This window comes from Tamandua tetradactyla, chromosome 8 (assembly GCF_023851605.1).
Source record: "Tamandua tetradactyla isolate mTamTet1 chromosome 8, mTamTet1.pri, whole genome shotgun sequence".
NCBI classification, from domain to species: domain Eukaryota; kingdom Metazoa; phylum Chordata; class Mammalia; order Pilosa; family Myrmecophagidae; genus Tamandua; species Tamandua tetradactyla.
The window spans coordinates 48,505,674-48,531,819 of NC_135334.1; the positions used below are offsets into that span (position 1 = coordinate 48,505,674).

A 26,146-nucleotide genomic window follows, 5' to 3' on the forward strand; every position below is an offset into this window, starting at 1 on the left:
CCAGAAGTAGAAATAAACACCTAACATTTGTATGATGTTTTACAGTTTATCGAATGGTTTTGTATGTTATCTCATAAAATCTCACTTATAAGAAATGATTGCTTTATCAACAATTTCAAATCTAATTAACTTATTACCTGTTTGGTATGGAAGTAAAACCAAAGGTCCTAAACTTAAAATATCTTTTCGCCTTATCTGCTCACTAATATTAGAAATCACTAATTATTGATAGCCTTTTTTCTTCAGGCCTTAAGAGGACTGCTTAATACTACAAAGCATTTATCTCATGGCTGATTTTTAATTTTTCAATAGTGAAACATTGTATGTTTTGATGAAAGGTTAACTTTGCATTTAGAATGTGATTTCAGTTGTAATAAGTGATTTGTAATAGTATTAGAGAAATACTTTAAGTGTTGTAATTTTGTTTTGAAAAGACACTGTCCTAATCTCTGTTTTTATTACTAGTATATGGAGTATGTTTTTAATAGATAATAATATGATATACTGAGTACTTATTTTTAGATACATTAATATTCTTTGAAAATATTTTGTGTAGGCAGATGCACTCTGTGCCCTGGACATTTTAAGTTGTGCAGGATTGGTGAATCACTTTGGACGTTCAATGTCTGTGGAGAAGATAGATATTAGTCCGGTTTTACTTCAAAAAGGAAGCACAAAAATTGCTCTATATGGTTTAGGTAAGATGGTTTTATTTTGATATTTACATGTACTTTGCCATTTGCGAAATTGGTAAAAGTGGTATAAACCAATACCTCATGTTCAGACAACTGGGGAATGAGATTCTAGAGATAACATGGTTGCTGTTTGGAAGAAAGAGGAGCAATTCTGATTATTCCTTGTTGGTGACTAAAAACTGTTAGACGGTTTTGGCTGGATAAAATTTTTTAGTATTTAATTAGGACCAGTAGCCCTTATAGTCTTGGTTTTAATAGCAGTTTTGGTGAACAAAAATTTTTCATTTGATATTTATGTATTGATTCTTTAATTTCTTTTAGACTCGTAGAATGCTGAAAGGTAGAATTAGAGGATAATTAGAAAAATGGCTTTTTTTTTTAATATCTTGGAAGTCTTTGAAAGATCTAGAGATACATTTGTTACCATGAGAAAACATGGTCCTAAATAGTTAGGCCCACCTGATCCCTCAAACAGAGAAATAAGGTCAAACAAAGAAACACTTCACTTTATCTTGGTGAAAAGGTATGTCTATTGAAGATGCATCACCAAGGAACAGGAGGAGAAACTTTACAAGGTCAGTTTGGAGTGGAAAGGATGGTTTGGCTTTTTAAACTCAGGCAGACAAAGACATGGCCAAGGTCCAGAAGAAAGAAACTAATAGTAAAAACTAAGTCAAAGACATAGGATTCATTAAAATTGAGTAATGGTTGCTGGCTTCGTTTTGCTTGGTCCACATATCCTGTTACCTGGTAGGCCTTTCTTTCTTGGTTGACCATTCAGGCCTTTGATGATCTTCAAGAGGAAGAAGGTGCTGGTGTATTAGTTCATACGATGTTTCATTTCTTTTTGTTGAGTTTAGACCAACAGCAAACTATTTCAACAATGACTTTTTATGTTTAACATAATTCAAGGCTGTTTGAGTGAAGTGATTATACCAAACAGTTTTTTTTAGCTACTGAAAACTATACTAAGCATTTTTCAGCTAAAGGATATTGAATTTTTTTTTTTTTATTTATCCAGCTATCATGTTGTCCTATCTGATATCACTATCCTTGAATATATAACTAACACTTAAAATGCAGGTAGTCTGGATTGAGATAGTGTAATATACACATCAGAGTTCAAAAGACTTAGAAAAATACAGATTAAAATATCTCAATTTTTTAATATTGATTACATGCCAAAATAGTATTTTGTAGATTTCAAAAGACTTAGAAAAATGCAAATTAAAATATCTCAATTTTTATATTGATTACATGCCGAAATAATGTTTTGCTCTTATTGAGTTGTATTTTGAGCCTGCACTTCTGAGTCCATTTCTGCTATCATCTGAGGGTCCCTTGAAACTGCTAGTCCCTGCAAAGGGGACAAGCGGAGGGTGTATCAGAAGCCCGGGAGTGAGGGAGGAGTTGATTTCAGTTTGATAAAGCTGCTGGAATGCAATACACTGGAAATGAATTGGCTTTTTCAAAGGAGATTTATTGGGTTATAAATTTAAAGTACTAAGGCTATGAAAATGTCTGAATTAAGGCATCGAGAGAAAGATACCAGACTGCAGAAAGGCCTATGACTTCTGAGATTTCTCTGTCACATGGGAAGGCACATGGCTACCTCTCCTGTCCCTCTCTTCCAGTTTCTGGTTTCAATTGGTTCTTTCAGCTCCTCTTCCAGTAGCGTTCACTCTGAGCATCTGTGCATCCTCACTTTGGCTTCTCTAGGGTAGACTCTGAGTTTCATCTCTGAGCTTAGCATCTCCAAACATTTGTGTTGTGGTTTCATCTTTCTGTTTTCTGTGTCGGCTGAGTTCCCTCTCTGTGAGCTCTTCTAAGAGTAAAATCAGTAAACTGATTAAGACCCACCTTAAATGGACAGGGTCACATCTCCATGGAAGTAATCTAATCAAAAGATCCCATCCACAATTTGGTGGGTAGTCACATCTCCATGGAAACAACTTAATCAAAAGATTCCATCTGTAATAGGTCTGGGCCCACAAGATTGGATTAAAAGAGCATGGCATTTCTGGGATACATAACCGTTTCAAACCGGTACAGGTCATAGCCGGGCTGTGTATGAGGTCCCCCCAAGCCTAGCAATTTGCTTCATTCTAAAAGACACACATGCACAACACTTGGGGATTATTTCTTAGGTACAGCAACAGAGTGGATTTTATTTATTTAATATTTGTAATGTGTTATATGAAGTTTAAGCAGTATAAATGTATTTTGTTATTTATTAAGACAAACTCCAGTTGTCCTCCAGCTATTTGTTTTCTGGACTGTTGCCTAGTGAAATTCTTATCTGTCTTTGGAAATAAAATTAAAAAAAAAAAAAAAGGAATTTCACCTGTTTCTTTTTACATGTTTAAATGTGGCTACTAGAAAATTTAAAATTGTACATTTGGATTACATTAATGGCTAACATATTTATATTAGACAGTGCTCATTTAGAGCTATCATCTATAAAGCTCAGAAAATTTGCTTTCACAGCTTCACTATCTTCAAATTATTTACTCTCTAGTAGGTGAAAGCCTATTTGTTAGGCTTATTCCATATGTCAGTGTATGAAAGCCAAAGGAGTTATTAACACCATTTATAAAGAGTACATTAATTATTTTGTGTAGTTTATCTCTCAAGTATTTTTGAGGCTAGAAATAATGCATTTAAAGTGTATTTATTGTGTCTTCTTTGGGTTAAGTTCAGCTTGATGTTTTATTTGTTTTAGGATTAATGCAATGACTTTAGATATTGTTTTTATTGCATTTAGACTGTTGTAGATTATATTCCAACTTAAATCAACTTTAAAAGTACCATGAGAGAAATTGGGGGGAAATTTCACCCTGCAATTCTTCAACATAGTTTTTTTGGTATAATAGAGACCTTAGAAGATTTTATTTATTTTAATTTTCTTTGTTTATATTTTTAAAAGAATAATTGTAATGGACAGTTGATTTAATGACTTTCCCTAGAGAGTGTATAGCCTTTCTCCAATCTATATAATGTCTTTAACAAATAAAAGAGTGCATCATGGTTTTCTATATTTTAGAGATATGGAAAATGAGGTCTGGGAATTATGTCTGATTCTGCAAGTGATAGAGCAGAAAGTGAAATACATGTTCTTTAAAAAGCTGTAACAGGTGTTTTAAATCCGTACAGTGTTGGTGATCATATCTCCCAAAAAATGATTGTTCTTCCCTCTTTCAGACTCAGGCAGATCCCATTATGCCTCATTCACCACCAGAAGTCACACCTCTTCAGGCATCCATTGTCTCCCAACCTCTTATCCTGGACCCTTTCTCCACCCTCTACAGCTACCCTCAACTCAACCCAATCCCATGCATTCTAGAACTCTTTCCTTATAAGCAGCAAATTCCCCAACTTGGTGTGTTAGTTTGCAAGCTAATGAAATGTGACATAACAGAACTGGAACAGCTTTTATAAAGGGAAATTTAATGTCACAAGTTTACAGTTCTAAGGATGTGAAAGTGTCCAAATTAAGACACCAGTAAGAGGTTACCATCACTCAACAAAAGCCGATACCTTCAGTTTCTGTTCCTGTGGGGGTTCTTCACTTTACTTCTTAGGCTGACTTTCATCCCTTGGCTTGCCTTGGCTCTCTTCCTGGTTCTGGCTTGCTTAACATCTCATGGTGACGTCTTCTGGGCTCCAAGCATCTCTAAACACTGTGTCTCTGTCTCTGAAGCTGCTCTGAAGTTCTCCAAGCTGCTCTGCTCTCTCTGTTGGCTCTGAAGCTTCTGTCATTTCTGTCATCTGGCTGTCTCCAACATATTTTCTTTTTTAAAAGATCCTAGTAAACTAATCAAGACACACCTGGAATGAGTGGAGTCACATCTCTACCTAATCAAAGGTCACACCCACAATTGGGAGAGTCATCTCCATGAAGATAATCTAATCAAAAGCTTCTACATAAAATTTCTAATCAGGATTAAAAGAAATAGTTGTCCCCACAAGATTGAATCAGGATAAAACATGGCATTTCTAGGGTACATAATACTTTCAAACCGGCACACTTGCTCTCTTCTCTGAATGTTGCCTGGTCTTTCAGGCTTTCAGTGAAACCAGGCTGGCCCCTGAGGGTACTGTTTCTCACACAGTTCTTTTACCCCCTGGGTTTTAGGGTTGCAGGGAGATGGCAGTTCTTGCTCCCCACCACCGCTTTCTTTCCTGCCTACAAAACATTCTGCTCCCTTGAAGCTTCTGTCATCTGTCTAAACTTCCCTCTTCCCCTCATATTTTTTATCTACCTACCTTCAGATTTTGTCTGTGTTCTCACTGTTTCCTGAATTATAAATGCCTTGGCTTGTTAGTCTTTAGTTACGTATTCTGCATACCACCTCAGCCATCTATTCCATTGGCCACAGCCTAGGAATTCACTTTCGGAGCTAGAAGTGGTGTAGCTCCTTGACTTTTCTACTTTGCTGACTCTTCCTCATCCTTCAGGTTTCAGCGTAAATGTAATCTTCTAGGAACCTTCCTTCCGTAATCACTTTGTGAAGCAGTAACTTTGCTCCACTGTTAATACCATCTGAGCATCCTGGTTTATTTCTTTTTTATAGTATTTATAATTTGTGATTATTTTGTTTGCTTCTTTTTTTGTTGGTCTTTTTCACTAGGCCAAGGCAATCCTTTGGGGTGTAGGAAGAATTATTTAAAAGTTGCTCAATTATTTAAAAATGTAATTGTTTTTACTAAAAAACAATATATATGAAAATATTGTGCTTTTAAATATATTTATGTATCTCATCACTTTTAATATCTTTCTGTGCATATTATGCTAGATCAAAAGTACATATACATTTGTAGTTTTTAGTAGAGATAGTGAAAAAATCATAGAAATTATAAGAATTTAAACATAGTAAATTCAAATTTTTATTCCATATTTTATGATTTTGAAGGTTTGTAAGCCTGAAATGGAAAATATTTGAATACAACTAACTGCTCAGCAGCTGTTATATAAGAACCTGGAATATAACCATTTGTAAATAATGATTCCAGATTTCAACTGTATCTCTAATAGTAAAATAAAATACTTTGAAAAGCACACAATTTAGAAGCATAATATGTTTATTTTTTAATAATATATTAATTTTTTAAACCAAAGTAAGAAACCAGTTTTAAAATACTGTGCTGTCCATTTTAGGATCCATTCCAGATGAAAGGCTCTATCGAATGTTTGTAAATAAAAAAGTAACAATGCTGAGACCAAAAGAAGATGAAAATTCTTGGTTTAACTTATTTGTGATTCATCAGAACAGGTAAAACTATTCTCTGAAAATTTTTGAATCAAGTATTGAAATTCCTCAAATCCCTGTTGCGAAACTTATTTCTGTAAAGTGCACTTTATTCTTTCAAAGTTGTCAGTGCAGGGTCAGACAAAACCTAGATTTGCTTTGTGTGCTTGCATTTTCAAATTGTTTTTAGTAAATATTAATACCTATAAATGAATATTTTGGCATATGGAGGGGGTATAATATTACTAAATTCAGCCAAAGAAATAGAATGTTACTTGTCCATTATCCCATGCTGGTCCCTGATCCCATCTCCCTTCCCCTTCCCCAGAGATAAGCACTATCTTCAATTTTTTATTAACCAGTCTGTTGTTTTTCCTTATTGTTTAATCACATATATAAATGTAAGATAATGAATATTTTATTTAGTTTTGGTATAGCTGGAATCTTGCTGTCTATTTTGCAGCTAGCTTATGGTCGATATTATGATACTGAGATTCATCTATTTTGATGCTTATTAATGTAGTTTTTTCACTGATGTGCACAGTTACACTTTTTCTGTTTGAACGTTTTGGATTAGTTCCAGATTTTTGCTTTTATAAACCTTGCTGTTGTGAACATTCTTGTACACATCTCCTAGTGTATATATGCAGTTGTTTTTTCAGAATGTGGAAATATTGCTGGATGAACTTGCATTTTGTTTGTAGTTATAAGAAGTTTAATCCATTGGTAGGGTGCCGGATTGATTGAAAACAAGAGTGTGAGTCTTTGAAAAAGCAAGATTTGTGTGCATTTAAAAATATGATGCGAGGGTGGGCCATGGTTGCTCAGCAGGCAGAGTTCTTGTCTGCCATGCCAGAGACGTGGGTTCGATTCCTGGTGCCTGCCCATGCAAAAAAAAAAAAAAAAAAAAAAAATATATATATATATATATATATATATATATTTATATGAGGCAATAGAAAATAAAAGAAACAATGATAAAAAAGAAAAAAAAATGAGGTGGTACCAGTGATGGCAGTGAAACTGATATGAATGGGACAAACTGAGAGTTTATCAAAGAAAAGTCTAAGAGTTTTGGAGCCCGATTATGTAGTTTATTATTTATTGAACAAATATTTATTGAATGCAGAATACTGTTTGGTATTTATGTTAAATGCTGGGTAAAAGAACTGTGTTAAGAGACAGACTTGTGTTGCCTTATGACTTACTCTGGAATAAACAGTGCCAGTTTCTAAGAAAGGGCAGTCCGGAGTTTTGATATGTGTGGTTTCCATACACTTTTTCCACAACTGGGAGTTGTTACTTCTCTTGCTTAGGGTATCTCAGGTCTGCTTCTGATAAGTCAGAAGGAAAACTCCTAAGTGATTCTAAGTACTTAAGCTAGACTGAAAGGGAGAATGGCAGCACTTGTAAGAGGAATGGGTAGTCAGTGTAGGATCTTGACATGTCTGATTGCTGGTGAAGTTAACCTTGGTTATTTGATTAAGATGGTGTCTACCAGGCTTCCCCACTGGAAAGTTACTATATTAGACTTTGTGTCATTAATATTTTAGGAGAAGAACTTTGAGACTATGCAGATATCCTGTCCCACCTTAAGCCGTCATCCACTAATATAGCATCCATGGATGGATCTTATATATAGCAGTTATTACTGTGGTGTGGTAATGGTGATTTTAGATTTCCCTCATTCCTTGCACATTTATTAGTTGGAATTCTTCTCTGAGGATGATTTGTTCCTTCTCCCCATTTATTTATTCAGTTACTCATTGATGTCAGTATGGATTCAAGGATATGTGTTTCATTTTTTGTTGTAATATAATATTCTCAGTGTTTTTTTGTTGCTCAGATTGTTCCAGTTTGCTTGGTTACTTGTTTGCTTGTTTCCTTCTTTCTTCCCACTTCCTTCTTTTCCGCCTTCACTCCTTTTAAAAAATTAACGTTAATTCATACTGATACTATTCAGCCCCACGAGATTCATTTTAGTCTTCCTCTTTTCCTTATTTGTGACTTTTCCTCTTAACAAAAACCTGGCTTTCGTTATCTATACTATATTTACTTATTTTTTCAATCCTAGTTTACATATAAAGTAATTTCAGGATTGCTAACCCATACCATGTGAGAAGCCTAGGGTGTAGTGTGTTTGTTTTGTGTTTATGTGTATCTATTCAGAACATTATTTTTCCTGTATTGTTACTTAGGTTAGGTCTTTTCTTCCCACTTTCTGCTTTTGTGATTCCTTTAGAATACTGTTAGATATATTTCTCACTGTCTGCATTTCTAGATACTTCTTTTGTTGTTGCTTTCATGAACTAATTAAAAAAAAGTTAGTGAAAATTCTTGATCTTTTTGCCTTTTATTTTATTTCCCATTTGTTTCTATATATAAGCTGGTTTCTTTCACAATTTGCAGAAGAAGGAGAATTTGAAGCAGAAGAGGATTTTGTCATGTAAAATATTTCAATAAGAATGTTTTGGTTAACTTCTAGTCACAAATAAATTGTCAAACTGCTGGCATGTACTCTTCACCTTTTGTTCCATAAAAAGAGTGTCAGAATCCATAAATAGAATTGCATCGTGTTATATCTGAGAGTTCCTCTGCTTTTTTTCAGTAATTGAGATAATATCAAACCTTAAATATGTTTTTACATTAAACACATTCCTAAATACATGAGTCTGCCACCCCTCTGGTTTCATTTCCTGTACTTCTGTCCACTGATTCTGCTTTAGCCACCCTGATCTTATGGTTCCTTGAACTCTGAGCACGTTCTCACTTCAGCACCATTGCCGTCTGCTGTTCCCCGGGCCTAGGACTTTCTTCTGTAACATGCTTGGCCTCTCATCTCAGTTCTTTGTTTACTTATCACCTGTCTTAGGGGCCTCTCCTGACCACCCTACCTGTAGTAGCACCCTCCACTTCTATGCCATGTTTTCCTCAATTCTTCTTCTACCACCTATTGGTACCTGAAAAATTATATAGCTTGTATTGCTTGTTTCCTCCCCTACAACAGGGACCGTGTGTTTGCTGCTGGGCCTCCAGTGTCTCAGAGAGGTCTGGCGCACTGCAGGCCCTCGGTAAATATTTGTAGAAGGAATAAATAAATATCAGTTGAGAGTAAATGAACGCTAGGTTGAAGTGTTTGAACACTTTTACTTAAATTCCCACATATGTCAATTTTAGGAAATTTTTTTCTTTCTTGTATTCCCTCTCCTTGGGTTTTTACATTTCTTTTACTAATAACAACTAATGTAGTTATAAAACCAAATTTTGCAGATCACCTGCTATATGCTATTTTATTCAATATTGAAAACTCTTATCTCTTATGTAAAGTTGGTATTTTTATTCCCATTGTTTTTATAAGAAGGAAAAGAAGTAGGTGATGTTCAAAATGATTGTGCATATTTAGAGATTTGTTTTTATACTACAAAGTTTAAACTTAATTCATTTATTTTCTGTATTCTCTTTTGAGTGTATAATCAGATAAGTTTGTAGGTTTTTACTATCGATAGTGCTCATGCTTTTATAACTCCATAAAGCCTTCCATGATCTGCCTCTCAATGTTGAATTGCTGCTTTCTCTTTTGGGGCTCTAGTATACCAGGCCATATGACAGTTGCTTTTATTTGATATATATAATAATTATTTTCTTTCTTGACCTGCAAATTTGTAAACCCCTTGAGGGTAAGACTTAGGTATTGATTATCTTTGTATCTTTAGACCCTTGCATAGTTCCTGGCACATAGTAGGAATTTAATATATCTTTAGTGAATGGATAAAAGAAAGATCTGTATAAACTTATTTCAAGTGAAATTTTCCTACATCTGTGACTCATTTTACTATTCACTTTTAAATTCTTGGTATAGGAGTAAACATGGAAGTACTAACTTCATTCCAGAACAATTTTTGGATGACTTCATTGATCTGGTTATTTGGGGCCATGAGCATGAGTGTAAAATAGCTCCAACCAAAAATGAGCAACAGCTCTTTTATATATCACAGCCTGGAAGTTCTGTGGTTACTTCTCTTTCCCAAGGAGAAGCTATAAAGAAGTAAGTAATCTTATATATGTTACTTAGTTAAATTTTTTAAAATATTAACTGTAATTAGTCTACTAATCATCCCATAGATTCAGAGTCACTATTGATATTGTTTATATGATAAATTTATGAAAGTTGATTGTTTTACATAGTCTTCTTATTTTCCCTGTCAGCTAGTTTCAGTAGAAGAGCACTCAAGTGGTATTAATAATTTTGCTGCTCACTAGGCAAATTAAAAACTAAGTATTTATTCAGTTTCAAGTTTGAGTACTATAGATGACTACCAATTTTACAAAGTCCATTTATAAACAAATTGACCTAGAACTATTTAATTGAGCTCTTTCAGGTTATAAATGTGGTATTATAGCATATCTCATTAAAAAAAATTCTTTTAGGGGAAATGTGCAATAAAAGAAGAGGCAATAGTGCTTAAATTCAACTCTTATGATGGGTTTTAACCTTTGAGTTCACTTAAGTTCTGATTGTTACGAGATTCATAATAGGTTTAAAAGATATGGTAGTAGGATTTAAGTTTGTTAGTTTTTCTTTATGATTCTACTATCAATTTTATGAATACACGTGTGTACACGTTTCTGCGTGCATATTATTACCATAGTCTTAAAAACATTTTATTAAACTTATTTTTATCACTGTTTTTTCTTACCAGACTGCATATATGTTCAGACAGGAAAAATGATGATTGAGTGGATTTTATTCTGGGAAAGAATTTTTTTTTTCCCTGTGATATAACCTTAACATGAAATTTCTAAAAACATTAATTTTTAAGAGTATAGTTTCATAAAGATAGGTTTTGTCGAAACGGCGTTAGAAATATGAGAGTTTTGACATACGTGTTTTCCTGGGGAAAGTGACCATGTGCCTGGGCTTTCTCCTCCTCTTCCTCAGGCATGTGGGCTTGCTGCGGGTCAAGGGGAGAAAGATGAACATGCAGAAGGTTCCTCTTCACACAGTGAGGCAGTTCTATACGGAGGATGTGGTCCTGGCTAATCATCCGGACATTTTTAACCCAGATAATCCTAAAGTAACTCAAGCCATACAAAGCTTCTGTTTGGAGAAGGTAATTATTTTTAGCTAAAGGTTGATAAGATATACTTTAGTTGTGAGTTTATTTACATTGAATTAAATAATTCAGTAGAGTAGAGGGAAGCCATTATTTTTGTTAACATTGTCATATAGCCTGTAAACAACTATTGCTGCGAGGTAAATTGTTTCAATTGTGTCAAAGATCATTTTTTAAACTGTTAGTGTAAGTAATTGAGAAGGAGGAATGCCATATATAAAATTATTTAATTAAAACCCCCTCTAAGTTCTTTTCCTCCATCTTAAAAACATGTACATAACCTTTTTTTCTTTTTATCCTGACTTGATGATTTGTTAGTTCTTTTTTTTTGTTAGTTCATTTTATTTAGGAAGGCAGAGAGCAGCTTTGTTTGGGAAATAGGGGAATATTCTGGTAGATGGGGAGAGTCTCAGCCTAACAGTCTCCATTAAGCATCCCTCCCTTCCACCCTGAAAGCAACCCCAGATGAAATCTTTAAATATGGTTACTATGCGCCTTTTAACTTCAACCTAAAACTTAACATCCTCCCTTCTATGCAGATTGCCACACCTAAGCCTTTGTAGAAAGTCTGGAGCCAGTATTGGTGTTAGTGAATGCATGTAATAACATGTAGGTTAATAGTTGATAACATTAAATGCTGACACTTACTAAGTACTTAGTCTGTGTCAGCTTTTCTGCTTTATATTTTATTTTCATAAAGATCTAATAAGGTTGCAATAATGATAATTATGATCACTAATATTAATTGAATGCTTATGTGTTCTTGGAATTATTGATGGTATTTTGCATTTTATCCATTTAACAATGCTATGAAGTAGGGTCTACCATCTGCATTTTATATACAAGGAACTGAACTTTAGGTAAAGTAACATGCCCAGTGGTACGGCTTTACAAGCAATATATATAGCTCACATAACTGAAAAGAAAAGATACTCTGGCTTCAAGATGACTGGATCCAGAAGCTCAAATTTAAATTAGGATTGTGAGTTACTCTTTGTTTCTATGTCCAGATCCTGCAGCCCACTCTGCTATATCTATGTTAAACTTCACTATAAGGAACACGTTTTCACATGGTGGGCCCCAGACTTACTTGTCTTTATTTGTCTTCAGCTAGTAACTTTCTGATTTAAAGAATAATTATCTTTCTCGGTAATTCCAAATACACACCTGGTATTTGAGTTTCGTTGTATCAGTGGGGTCATGTACGTATCCCTAAGCCCTCTGTCCAAAGTGATGGGAAATGTAATGATGGACCAGGCCTGAGTCATGTACCCTTTTCTGGAGTCATGACTAGAGTCAGCCCAGGGTTGACATTTTGGAATGGAACTTGGTGGGGATATGTTGTCGTGTGCATTTCAGTATGTTGAACGGCATCCTTGACTAGATGCAAGTGGCAGGACCCCTTCTCTGCTCCCCCCCCCATTGCAGTCATGACAATCAAAAATTTTTCCGGACATTTCCAGATGTCCTCTGGGGGATAGATTGCCCTTGGCCAAGAATCACTCAGTCAGCTCAACCTGTCTGAACTCTTCGAAGACAGGACCCATGTCTTACTTCTCAATTGTAGCATTTGATTTAGTATCTGGCAAAAAAATAGGTACTATCTAAATACTTGAATTGAAAGAACTGACCTAGGAAATATTATTCTCGTAGATCTGTGCAGTCCAATAAGGTATACTAACACATGTAGCTCTTTAAATTTAAATTTTAATTATTTTAAATTAAAAATTCAGCTCCTTGGGGAAAAGAAGAGTCTTTTCAACATAGTGCTGGGGAAACTGGATATTCTCCTGCAAAAGAATGAAAATGGATTCCTACCTCACAAAAGTACACAATTAACTCACAGTGGATCATCAGCCTTAGTGTTATAGCTAAAACCATAAAACTTGTAGAAGAAAACATAAGGGAAAAATTTTATGACCTTGGATTTGGCAGTGGATTCTTAGATATGTCATTAAAGTATGAGCAACAAAAGAAAAAAAATAAACTAAACTTCATCAAAATTAAAAGCTTTTTTACATCAAAGGATATTATCAAGAAAAGAAAAAGACTGTTTATAAAATGTAAGAAAATTGTTATGAATCATATATCTAGCAAAGATTTAATAGCTAGAATATATAAAAAAACTCTTTCATCTCAATAATAAAATGAGCAACCCGACTGAAAAGGGACAAAAGATTTGAATAGACATTTTTCCAAAAAAGATATACGGTGAGCACCTGAGAAGATGCTCAGCATCAAACAGGTACTTGACTATATGTTTGCATACTGATAGCGGCGTTATTTACTGTTGCCAAAAGATGGGAGCAACAAGTATCCATCAAATGGATAAACAAAATGTGGTATATATACACACAGTTAGACTATTAGTATTTAGTAGCCGTAAAAAGGAATGAAATTCTGACGTGTGGCACATGGATGAACCTTGAAGACATCATGTTGAGTGAGTAAGCCAGACAAAAGGACAAGTTTTGTACGTGCTCGCTGATTTGAAATGAGTCAGGAACAAGAATATAGGTTACCAGGGTAGAGGTAGGAAATGAGGAATAGGGAATGCTTAAATTTTAGAGTTTCTATTTGGGATGATGAAGAAGTTTTGGTAGTGGATGGTGGTGATGGCAGCATGCAGAGTGAACATAATTACCAACATAATTGAAGGAAACATATATTTGAATGTAGTTATAAGGGAAAATTTTAGGTTGTATATATGTTACTAAAACATTTTTTAAAAACCGTAGATCTGTATGACACTGTGAACCCCAAAATAAACCACAGACTAGATAGTTAACAGTACAATTATAAAAATATTATTTCATCAGTTGTAGCAAATATGCCATACCAATGCAAGGTGTAAGCAGTAGTGTGGTTATGGGAATACATCTTATACATGATTTTTTTCTGTAAACCTATGACTTCTTTATTTAAAAAAAGAGCAATTGAAGCCAGTGGCCACTTAGCAGATATGCCAAGCCCCAAAGTGCCTGCTTAATCCACCACACCCTTCTAAGATTTGCTACCTGTATCTCTTTATTGAGAGAGTGGCACTAGGACTCGGGTGACCAACTGTCTTGATTTGCCCAGGCTTGTCCTTTTTTTTAGCCATGAATGTTCAGCAGTTCCAAGGAACTCATCAGTCCCAGGCCAACCAGGAGAGGTGGTCAGCCGAAGACACTTCTTCCTGTGGTAAAAGACCAGCTAAATACTGTGGATTTAGTAAACATCACAGAATTATATACTTGAAAATAATTAAATGGGAAATGTTTATGTGGTACATATTTAACCACAATTTAAAAATTAAATATAAAATAATATTAAAAAAAGTGATGAAATGACTAAAATTAGATTTGATTTAAGTTAATGAGTTGAGAGGGAAACCATATTGAAATAGGAATAGAAAATTCAAGAAGAGTAATGTTCTAAGTTCTTTTCTATAAGAGTAATTTTAGAGATCACAACATTATTATATTAAGAACTTTGATGAAAGAGAAACATTAAAGAATGCTGTTAAGGGGGCCATTAAAAAAAGGTGTACTTAAAAAGGTCTAATTATAAATGAACTTGGAAATAAGGATGGTTTTGTTTTCCTTTGGTAAGAAATTTAAACAGTTTAAACCAAAATTAACTGTTTTTTTGGGCGGGCAACAGTGGCAGAGTTCTCACCTGCCATGCCAGAGACCCAGGTTCATTTCCAGTTGCCTGCCTATGCAAAAAAGAAAAAAAAAATTAATTGTGTTTTAATCTTTGTAATCTTTGTATGTTTTTATTTTGAGATTGAAGAAATGCTTGAAAACGCTGAACGGGAACGTCTGGGAAATTCTCAACAGCCAGAGAAGCCTCTTATACGACTGCGAGTAAGTTCTATTTATATAAATTAAACTTTGATTAATTTGCAAAGTATAGTAATATACAGCATGAATGAATTTTTGTAAAAGCCTTAAGGAGTGTGTTTATAATAATAATAAGAGCCATCACCATTGGAGGGAAAAATGTTAAAACTCTTAAGGATTTGATTTGATCACAGTTTATTCTGATAGGTTTGATATTTTGTTCTTGTTTACGTAGTATGTGGTTATATGTAATAGGTTGGCTGTGATGTCTGGCTTTATCTTTTCCTACTTTCCCTCATTTCATTCTGTTCCTGAAACCCTGGCCTTCTTTTCATTCTTTAAACATATCATATACACTCTTAACTTCTTCAAGCCTGCTAGAATGTCACCTCAATGAGTCCTCATCCCAATTAAACTGTAACCTGCATACCTTTTCCCCAGCACTCCTGTTCTTACTCTTCTCTGTGCTTTTTTTTTTTCACATAATAGCACTATCTTCTACAGTACCATATAAGATGTATTTATTTTGGCTATTGTGTGTCCTCAGTTACAAAGTATAAAGTGGCACTTTGGTATGGAATTTTTTTAATTTTGTTAACACGTGTATCCACTGATCCCAGAATAGTTCCTGGCATATAGCACGTGCTTAGTAAATATGTTGAAGGGATTAGTAATATGTAAGAGTAGTAAATTCTAAGAAGTTGAAGTTTTTCTGTGTAAATTTTTACTATTAATTTATTGCTTCACTTCGGAAGTGTAATGCTACATTCTTAGCTTTGAATGCATTGAGATGGTCTAGAAAACCAGGGTTTGGAAGTGTTTCATGGGTGCTGGGGCATTTGCTATATAAGAAATGAAATCTACCTTTTTAATCATATTGTTTAAATCTGGTTTTTTATTATTTTTCATTCAACTTTTTACAGTTCTGTGATTCCATACTGGGTTCATACTGGAGGGGAACTAAAGAAGAAATAAGCTCTGACTTAAATTTAAAATGGGAATAATAGTAGCATCTACCTACTGGGATCATTGTGAGGATTAAATACTAATAATATGTAAAGGGTACAGTACAAGTAAAGTGCTCTAAACAAGGCATGACTTACACACTTTATTAACTTCTGCATTCATCATTTATAACATGGCATCTGTACAGATGGGCTGGGTAATTCAAAGAAAATTACTTTGTGGGAACCATGTAATTATCAGGGTGAAAGATCCCTTATTCCTTTTCGACATTGGCCTGACTCCATTAGAACCAATGAGACTTAAATAGAAGATTTGCATTTATTTTCCTAAACAAGGTAAATTATTAATTCATGAAACAAAAGAATAGATATTGTCATGTAATATTACAAAAGTACATTTTATCAACTAGAGGATCCTCGTTAATTCGCTGAACAAATATTCATGGGTATTTATTGAGTGCTTTCTGTTTTGGATCCTGGAGCACACAGTGATGATAGAACAGATGAACTTTTGAACTTGTGGATGTTATAGGAGGTGGAGGTGTGAGGAGAGACAACAAATATCAAATAAAAAATGAACAAAATTTCAGATAGTGCTAAGTGTGGTGAAGAGTGTAAGTGGGTGGTTTTTAGGGGGTACTGTGGATGGACTGATGAGGAAAGACCTTCCTTGGAGGTGATGTGGTACAACACTATCTCCCAGAGCACACTTTGAGAACTGCTTGTTTAGGAAAATAATTATGTCATAGTAGGACATGGGGTATTTCTCTTTGTGGAGGTTGACTTACCACTATAGACTTCTTTAGAATGAGGCTTCTTTGAGAGAGATTGTAAGTTCAGTATGTATACTGTTCTGTCTGTTTTTGTTTGTTTGTATTTTATTGTATCCTGTGTTTTGAAAGTAATCATTTATCAAACTTCACAGTTGTGATTCTTTTCTTATGTGGCTTTTCCTAGCATTTATCCTTATCTAGTCTGAGAGCCTAATAAAATGATGGATCAATTAACTAATGTATTAATTATAATACATTATTTTGGTGGTGGATTTTCTTTTTGTTTTGAAAGTCTAAAAACTTTTTAGAAATTCAGTCTACTTTTCAGGTGCACTCTTGGTGCCAAGTATTATGGGGGTTGGGACGGTGAATTATTCCTACATAGTGCAAATTCTTGCTTTATCCTAATTCCACTGAACAAAGGTATTTTGCTTAAGTTTAGAAACCTTCTAAGCTTTATTTTTTTCAATACTATAAGTAGTAGAACCCCATCATGACATTTAAAATATATTGTAGAAAAATAATGTGTTAACTTATAAGTATTGCGCATTATCTCTAGAAATGCTGAAGGTTGAGTGTGTTTCTTAAAAATTGGCAAATTGTTGTTTCCCAGCCTTCACAACATATTGTTTTTCCAGGTGGACTATAGTGGCGGTTTTGAACCTTTCAATGTTCTTCGCTTTAGCCAGAAATTTGTGGATCGGGTGGCTAATCCAAAAGACATTATCCATTTTTTCAGGCATAGGGAACAAAAGGAAAAAACAGGTAAGCTAGTTATTTTTACGAGTTAAAAAATGCTCTTATAAGGTTTATGTAAGTCAATCTTTAGAAACAGAAGTATAAAATAATAATAATGGAAGATGTTTTCGTATGTTTGTTTTTAATATTGTAGGCAAATAACCTATAGAATAATTAAATTTCTTGCCTTCTAAAAATTAGATAACAGTCCAATAAGGTGGATATCAACAAAGACATGGAATGGAAGACTATCTCTGCTCATGTTTTTTTAAACAGTGCTGCCAAGTAATATCTTTACAGATGTTAGAGGTTTATTTCTTAAAATAAATACCAGTTATTTACTGTACATTATTCATGTTCAGAGAATATACTGTCAATTTTTACAATAAATATTTTGACTTTAGAACATACAGTCATTTAAAAAGACTTCAGTCTTTTGAAATAAGAGGTGTCCCATATCTTCATGCTTCTGATACTCCAGGTAATTAATTAATTGCCCTATTTTAACATTTACCAAAAAAAGTCATCTGACTGAAATACTGCTTCTTTATAAGAAATATTGTTTATGTTAAATATAGAGGCACTTCTCTTTGGGGTTATTTAGTCAGAATTTTCATAGAAAAATATTACACTTGTTTACAAGTAAGCTACCTAGATTTTTAGTAACTCAGATTTAATGGGCTTCTATTTTCAATATCATATTGTGTTCAGAAACTGTATGTGCTGTTAATTCATCCTGAAACAGTCATTAAAATATTTAAATTGTGCTCGTATAATACTGCTTTGGGGGAAAAATTCCATACAAGCAAATTATATTTTTATGTATGGATGTTAATTAGTTGCTTATTAATAATGGTCTTCTTTTGCATCCTTAGCAATCCTTGAGATTTTTTGGGTGGGGATTAATAAGAATACAGAATATAGAACTAGTACCTTATCTTTCTTGAATTTCATCCATAGCAAGTTTTGTTCTAATAATTCCTTTTTTGTTTAAACATAAATTACTCAGTGGAAGCAGTGACACTTTTGTATGTTTTCTTGAAAGTGGTGTCTCTTGTTTGGCTGGCTCTGCCTTAGTAGATGGGTCACTTTGTGCAGATTAATTAATGTTTCTGATGTTTATTTTAGTTTTCTCTTCTTAAAATCAGGATTATAACTGTTCCTGCCTTGTGGGATTGTTAGGAAGATTAGATTATATACTATATTTAAATGATCTTCACATAGTGTCGTTTATATAAACTATAGTCTATTATAAAATATGGTAATCATATTTATTAATTGATACTAACTATCCTGCTTTGAGATCTAAGAATTTTTGTTCCCTTATCTTTACCATTTAGCGAGAGGCACACTGAACTTTGTGCCTTTTCAAAAACCTAGGCCTTTGCATATACTTTTTCTTCTGCCTGGAATGTTTTTTTCCCCCTTTTTTGCTTAGTAAATTTTCTTCATTCTGCACATCTTCATTTGAATGATACCTTCTCTGCACATTTTTTCAAGTTTCTTTAAGAAGTCATTGTTTCCTCCTCTCTGGTGTCATGTTATCTGTTCTTACCTCTGCTGTAGCACTTATTTGTACTGTAATCAATTTGGTCTCCCCCCCTTCTTTTATTATGAGAAATTTTTAATGTACCACAAAGATGAAAGGAATTTACAGTGAACTCCATAAACCTACACCTAAACGTTTTGCTGCACTTGCTTTATCACGGGTCTCTCCAGCTTCCATTCCTCTATCCACCAGTCACTTGGTCTTGCAGGCAAGGATCCTGTCTTGTGTTTTCAGTTCCCATCCAGCACCTGTTAGACACTTCACAGTTGTTCAGCTGATGGAGATTATGAGCAGAGCAGATACTAACTAGCCCTATATTTCCTGATTTCCTGCCCAGTGCTCTTTCTGTTCTGTACCTAGGGCATTTTTAGAAAATAGGAGAAAAAAATGACTAAATAAAAAAAAAATAGATTTGGAAACTGGTGAACACTGTCAATTTGGCACATATAAAACTAAAAATTCTTTGAGTTAGCTTAATATGCTTTGTATTCTCATTTTGAACTGGGTATTAATTGGTTTTTGTAGAGAAATCTCATTGTTTTCTTTTTTAACAAAAAAATGTACAAAGCTCTGTAGATTATTTTATAGTTCCTTAACTTACAAGAAAAATCCAATGAAAATGAATGCCTCCCATACTCTTTTTTTCCTACTAAACTTTCACATGACTCTTTCAGGCAGAATGGGATTCATTCATTTGACAGTATTTTTTTAATTTATAAATTAGTTCATGTTTTCTAATTTAAATGACTACATGTACTTTTAGCTCGTTTAACCCCTATATCTGATATTTCAGTATAGTTGTAGGAAATTGAGACCTTTACTCTATTCTTTTTTTTTCAATCCACATTTTTTACTTATCTGTCCATACCTTGGATAAAAGGAGCAATAGACGCAAGGTTTTCACAATCCTACTGTCACATTGACATTTACTCTATTCTTACAGTAAATTAAAAATTTACCCTTAAGTAGAGAGACCCTATTTCTCTACTTTTATGAATCGTGAAAAAGCACTTTGGGAAACAGAATTGTAACATTTTGTTTCCTTTTCTTCCTATTCCTATTTCCAATTTCTTTTCTTCTACCTGTATCTTCTTCAGTAAATAGCACAATTGAAAAATCACATCTTACCAAGATTAAACAAGTATAGGCTTGACCATGCTGCACACATTTCTAAAATGTCTGTAATTTTTGTCCGTAAAGATTGGCATGATACAAAGACTGTCAGTTTCTAGAACTGACCCTCCTGCTGCTAGTTACTTTGACAAATATGTGACTTATAAAGTGGAGATAATGTCTATTATCTTTTGCCCCAAATTCTTGTGAGATTTGTTTGTGATAATAAATATAAGAGTGTTTTAGACAAAGCATTTTGTGGTCTACTAATTTTAGGCTCTTTCATCAATACTTTCAGTTTCTTACCTGTGAAATGATAAAGGACCCATTTTTTAAATTAATCACAGTGGGAAGCAGGTACAGAATAGACCAGTGGTTTTCAGCTTTTAGTTCTCAGGGCCTTTGTATCAGAGTCCAAGTAGGAGACAGAAAACGTAAAGTAATTTGAACTGGAGTGGTCAGGGGACATTAATATAACAAAATAGGGGAGGGTGGAGTAACAGATTATTAAAAGGCAAAGTAAACTTTGAAGACAGGAATAGCAGATAGAAGGGCAGGCACCAACCCTAGGCCACCCAGGGAAGAGCCCACCCCCTCCCAGGGTTGACACCCAGACCTCCTTTGAGGATGGAGACGTTTGCTGAGGTGCCCCCTGCAGTACTGAAGGAAACTACCCACTGAGAGGTGCCACACACTTACTGCACAACTGGCAGGCGGTGTCAGAGAAGTGGTCTTAAGAGAAGGTGGTACTCACTATGAAATTGCCTGAGCGGTAATATCTTCTGTGAAGCTGCTTAAAAGAGTATGCTGGTGGAAACTGTTCACAGAAGAACTAACCACAAGAGCTCCTGAGGGTATCAGGGGAGCTGTCCAAGACCAGTGGCACTCCACTGTGAAACCGCCCTCTTGGGGCCCGGGGGTGTGCTGGGGGAAGCGGACAGTGGTGAGTTACCCTGCCATTGTCATTCTGCTGTGACGCTGTCGAGTGCGTGTGTGGGAGGGAGTTGCCCAAAGGAAGAAGTGCGGACGCCTGGCAAGAGGAGTACATGCTGGCACCAAGAGAAACCCCCACCTCCTTCAGGTCCCTCCAGCACCCTCTACTGAGAAAGCCTCACATTGGCATGTTTACTGAGTTCAATTCCATCACCCCAGAACAGTCAAAGGGTAGACTTGGGGCTGAGAAGCAATAGATTAAGTGGCCCAACCTCTTTATACTCTGACAAATTGAGGATCCCAAAGAGCTTTTGTTTATGTGGATTATATTTATTGGTATTTCCTGTATTAGAAATTAAAACTGAGAAAATGTTCATGTGTTTACTTATTAACTTACTTAAAAGTAACTATAAGAAGTAACGTTTTTATAATAAATAACTTCAAAAACAAACTTTAAATGAGAAGTATAGCATTATCTTCTATATTTGCAGATCTCTTTATGTATAGCTTAATAGAAGATAACTGGATTTTTATATCTGCTTCTGTAATAATCTTTTGTGATATGTTGTTTTGGTTAAAATATATAAGACAATTTGGCCTCACACGGATAGGTAGATGGAAAAAGGAGTGTTCTTAATAGCCTTTACAAATAATTGTAGATACTCTCTTCAGTATTATATCAAAACTCTATAAGTAGTAGATAGTTTCTTAAAGATTAATTGCAATGAGAAATCTGAACCATATCAATATATTTTTCACTTATATTAAAATTCATTGGCCTCTTTTTTATTTTGAATGGATCTTTCACTTACACGTCATTTTATAACATCATGCATTGGAAAACAGTATTTGACTGAGTTTTGTCGGTCTGCAAATGTTGATTATATAATACCAAAAGATCACATTTATAAATATTACCATCAATCTCATCAGAGAAATCTTTGCTAATTGGGAAGATACCAAGCTCTCAGCAGATAGAAATTTTCCAAAATTCTCATTTTTGTTTGAGAGCTTAAATTTTATCATTGTTGTTTTCCTTGAAGTGTTCCAAATTTCCCAAGTATGAATAACCATAGTTGCATCTATCAGTTCTCTCATAGAGTGAAAATGGTGTCCATGAAAAAAGCACCTGGTTAAACTGACAGTTCAAATGGCTGCAGTTTGCTTTTCCCTGAGACAACCATCCTACGTAGGAATGCAGCAGAAGTGCTTGATGCATATTTCCCATTTATCTCACAGAATATTAGACAGATATGTACTCAAGGATTGAGGTTTAAATTATTTTAATAATGTTTGCTGTTTCGTCAGGGACAGTCTTAAGTGAAACTGGCCTTTAAAAAAAAATGTAATTATGCAGTGGTGACTACTAGTGGAATTTTGTGCCACTACCTTAATTCACTCCATGTCACCACAGTTTTACCCACTGTTGTTTTTGCATCATCGGTGTAACTGGTTATTACAGAGAAGAGGCAAATAATGCCTTAGTGTTATTATGAAAGTAGTTTTGATCTCACACACACCTGAAATGGTCTTGGGGAGACTCAGAGAGATGTGGAGAGCTTACTATTTAGAGATATGGAAAAGGAGTACTGACTGTTGGGGAAAGGAGGTGACTATAATCAAAAGTGGCTTGTTTTTGCCTTAACCATACTGGCAGTTGAATAAGCTGAGTTTGGCCACCTTCCCATTATAGTACAATATAACTGGTTTTGGTTGGGCTTCTTTTCTAGAAGAGGAGATCAACTTTGGGAAGCTTATCACAAAGCCTTCAGAAGGAACAACTCTAAGGGTAGAAGACCTTGTAAAACAGTATTTTCAAACCGCAGAGAAGGTAATTTCTTAATTGTAGTTCACATTTTGAATAATAGCTGTCATATAATAACAATTTAGGATATGTATATATAATTGATAGCTTTTATAAAAGTAATCCTCAAAATATTTCTTAAAGCAAACAGTACTACATTATTTGTAGTACATTAATTACAGTTCATTGCTTTCATTGTTGGGCATCATGAAAATTAGTGCTTAAGGTTAATTATTAATGTTGTTAGTATGCCCATTGTTAATGTTGTCTTCTTTCTTTGTAGCTGTACTACAAAAACCTGAATCCAGAATTTAGTTTTCTTGCATCTAGATGTAATTTCATAATTTCTTTACTAACTCAGCCACGTGAAGGCTAAGTCAATCAAAGCTACTGTTATGAATGTATACCACCCTAAGTCCCTCTGGTTGTACTAGTTTCCTATGCTACTGAAAGAGATTACCACAAACTTAGTGGCTTAAGACAACACTAATATATTACCTTATATTCTGTAGCTCAGAGGCCTAGCACAGGTTTTTTTTTTTTTTTTGGCTGGACTAAAATCAGGGGGTTCAAAGGCTATGTTTTTTTCTGAAGGCTGTATGGGAAAATCCATTTCTTCAACTTTCCCAGTTTCTAGAGTCTGCTCATATTTCTTGGCTCATGGCCCCTTCTTCCATCTTCAAAGCCAGCTATGGTGTATCTCTCTGACCATTTTTCTATAGTCTTACTTTCTCTGACTCCCTTCTTTTGACTCCCTCTTCCACTTGTCAGGACCCTTGCGATTAGATGGAGCCCATCCAAATAGCCACTGATAATCTCCCTATTTTATGGTCAGCTAACTTTAATTCTATCCATAGCCTGATTCTCTTTTTTGCCATGTAACATTTTCACAGGCCCTAGGGATTGGGATGGACATCTGGGCCATTATTCTGCCTATCATACTGGTTAGGCTTATCTGTATTAATTATCAGCTGCCATTTGTGGTCTCTCTATTCCAGCCACTCAGTCCTCTTCATTTTCACTTGTCGTGTACTCTCTTCCCTTTTCTTGTTTTGACTTTGCTTTCATTGATCATTAGTATTTTATAGTAGGATTAATTACTATGTACTAAGTTGTTTTTGTTCCTTTTTTGATAAGTGGGATCTTTTTGGTCTTTTTTCCTGGTAATATTTTCTTTGTTTATCTATATTTATTTCATAAGGAATAGATACTTTTTTGTCTATCTAGAGATTTGTATTTCTCTTATAGAATGTGCAGCTGTCGCTTCTAACAGAAAGGGGAATGGGTGAAGCAGTGCAAGAGTTTGTGGACAAGGAAGAGAAAGATGCCATAGAGGAATTAGTTAAATACCAATTGGAAAAAACACAGCGATTTCTTAAAGAACGTCATATTGATGCCTTAGAAGATAAAATTGATGAAGAGGTAAGTAATTTTTAGGGGTAGGGTGGGTCTATTTAGATGATCTCTTTTTTAAGAGTAGCTCTCAGTTTCTTTCTGATTAACCATTATTTAACCTCTCTGATTTGTTTAGTTTCCTCATCTATAAAATTAGGATAATAAAATGAAGATTAAATTAGAAAATGTCCAGAATTGAGTCTTACATGTGATTGGTGCCCAATAAATGTTAATTTTGTTCTCCATAGGTTAATACCTTCTAAGTAGGAATTTCTGCTCATCTCAATTTTTTAGTAAGTTTTGATTGATATTTTTAAATTTAATCTAGAAAATGCATCCATTCTAAGCATAAAAGCAGTGGAAAAATCACAGAGGAAAAGCTCTTTAAATTTGACAGTATAGAAATTTTGAATGTTTGCTTATCAAACTGTTAAAAAACAAAATTAAAAGATGTTGGCATGGATAAAATGTTTTTAATAACTGTGAACAGAAAGAAAGGTAAATATTTTAGTTTCCTAGGCTGCTTATAGTAAATAATAGGAAATGGATCAGTTTAAACCATGGAAATTTATAAGCTTACAGTTTGAGGCCAGTAGAATGTCCAAATCAAGGCGTCATCAAGGCGATGCTGTCTCCCCGAGACTGGTGTTCTAGTCTGGCTGCTGGCAGCCCTTGATTCTTAGCTTGTCACATGGCAAGGCACTTGGCGGCGTCTCCTGGTCTCTTCCTTCTCTTCTGGCTTCCATTGTCGTTTAGCTTCTTGCTCCCGTGGCTTTCTCTCTCTCTGTCTGAATTCATTTTCATGTAAAGAACTCCAGGAGTAGACCTAAGTGCCATTCCGATAGAGTTGGGACGCAACTTAAGTGAAGCAGCGTCATCAAAAGGTCCTACTTACAATGGATTTGCGCCTGTTGGAATGGATTAAATTTGAGAACATGTTTTTCTCAGGTACATACAGCTTCAAACCACCACAGTAAATATTCTTATTTTAATAGTAAAGACTTCCTATAAATCTTAAGAAAAATACTAAACATTTAATTAGGAAAATGAAAAAAGGACAGGAATAGGTGGTTTACAAAGGAAATGCAAGTGGCTAATAAGCATATAAAAATGGTGTTTAACCTAAGGTAATCAAAGAAACCCAAAATAGATGTATTTTTTTATTTTTTAAATTGGCAGTGATTAGTATGCTGGTAATAGGTGTATTAAGTTTGAATAGCCATATCAAAAAGCAGTTTGGCAGTGCATATAGCAAGAGGTTTAAGAAGATTTTACTCTTCACTCAGCCTGGATACTCCAATGTTATCCTAAGGAAATAATAGGATAAAAATTTGTATATGGAATAATTCATCTTTTTGTTAGCCAATGGGAAAAAAATTGGAAATGTTTTTGAAAAATAAATGTTGTATGTACACAAAATAAAGTATTATGCTGCCACTAAACTTATACTTTTAAGGAAGAGCATGGAAAAATGTTTCCAATACCATGTTAAGTAGGGAAAAATTCCAAAGATGCAAAACTACGCATGGTATGATCCCATTATATTTGTTTTATATGTGTGTGTCGGTATCTGTGTGTATGGATGTAAAAAAAAGTGGAAGATCCAAGCATATTATCAGTGGTTGTGTTCAGATAGTGGGATTACAGGGTATCATTTTCCTTCTTTTCTAAATTCTTTCGAAGCAAAAAACCAAAACTTTATTTTAAAAACTCATTCCCAGCAAAATATTGCCAACCAAGAATTCTATAACCAGCAGAGCTCTCTTTCAAAAAACGAAAGATTAAGACATTTCCAGATAAACAAAAACAGAGGGAGTTTGTCACCACTAGACTAGCCCTATAAGAGATACTAAAGAGAGTTCTGCAGGTTGAAAGGAAAGGACAGAAGACAGTAGATCAAAGCTGTATGACAAAATAAACATCTCCAGGAAGGGTAACAACATGGTAAATATAAATGACAGTGTATTGTATTTTGGTTTGTAACTCTGTTT

The 26,146-nt window shown here is 34.5% G+C and overlaps 1 protein-coding gene across 3 annotated transcripts in view; it reads left to right on the forward strand.

The window, feature by feature from the left end:
• The window catches only part of MRE11 (MRE11 double strand break repair nuclease), a 77,017-nt gene that overhangs the window by 15,536 nt on the left and 35,335 nt on the right, over nt 1-26,146 (forward strand). For all 3 annotated transcript variants that reach the window (XM_077113236.1, XM_077113235.1, XM_077113237.1), the window contains 8 exons: nt 557-698; nt 5,854-5,968; nt 9,804-9,989; nt 10,884-11,055; nt 14,829-14,909; nt 17,262-17,388; nt 22,687-22,787; nt 24,009-24,182. In XM_077113236.1, the coding sequence (XP_076969351.1) occupies nt 557-698; nt 5,854-5,968; nt 9,804-9,989; nt 10,884-11,055; nt 14,829-14,909; nt 17,262-17,388; nt 22,687-22,787; nt 24,009-24,182 (1,098 nt within the window). The remainder of the gene's footprint in view (nt 1-556; nt 699-5,853; nt 5,969-9,803; nt 9,990-10,883; nt 11,056-14,828; nt 14,910-17,261; nt 17,389-22,686; nt 22,788-24,008; nt 24,183-26,146) is intronic.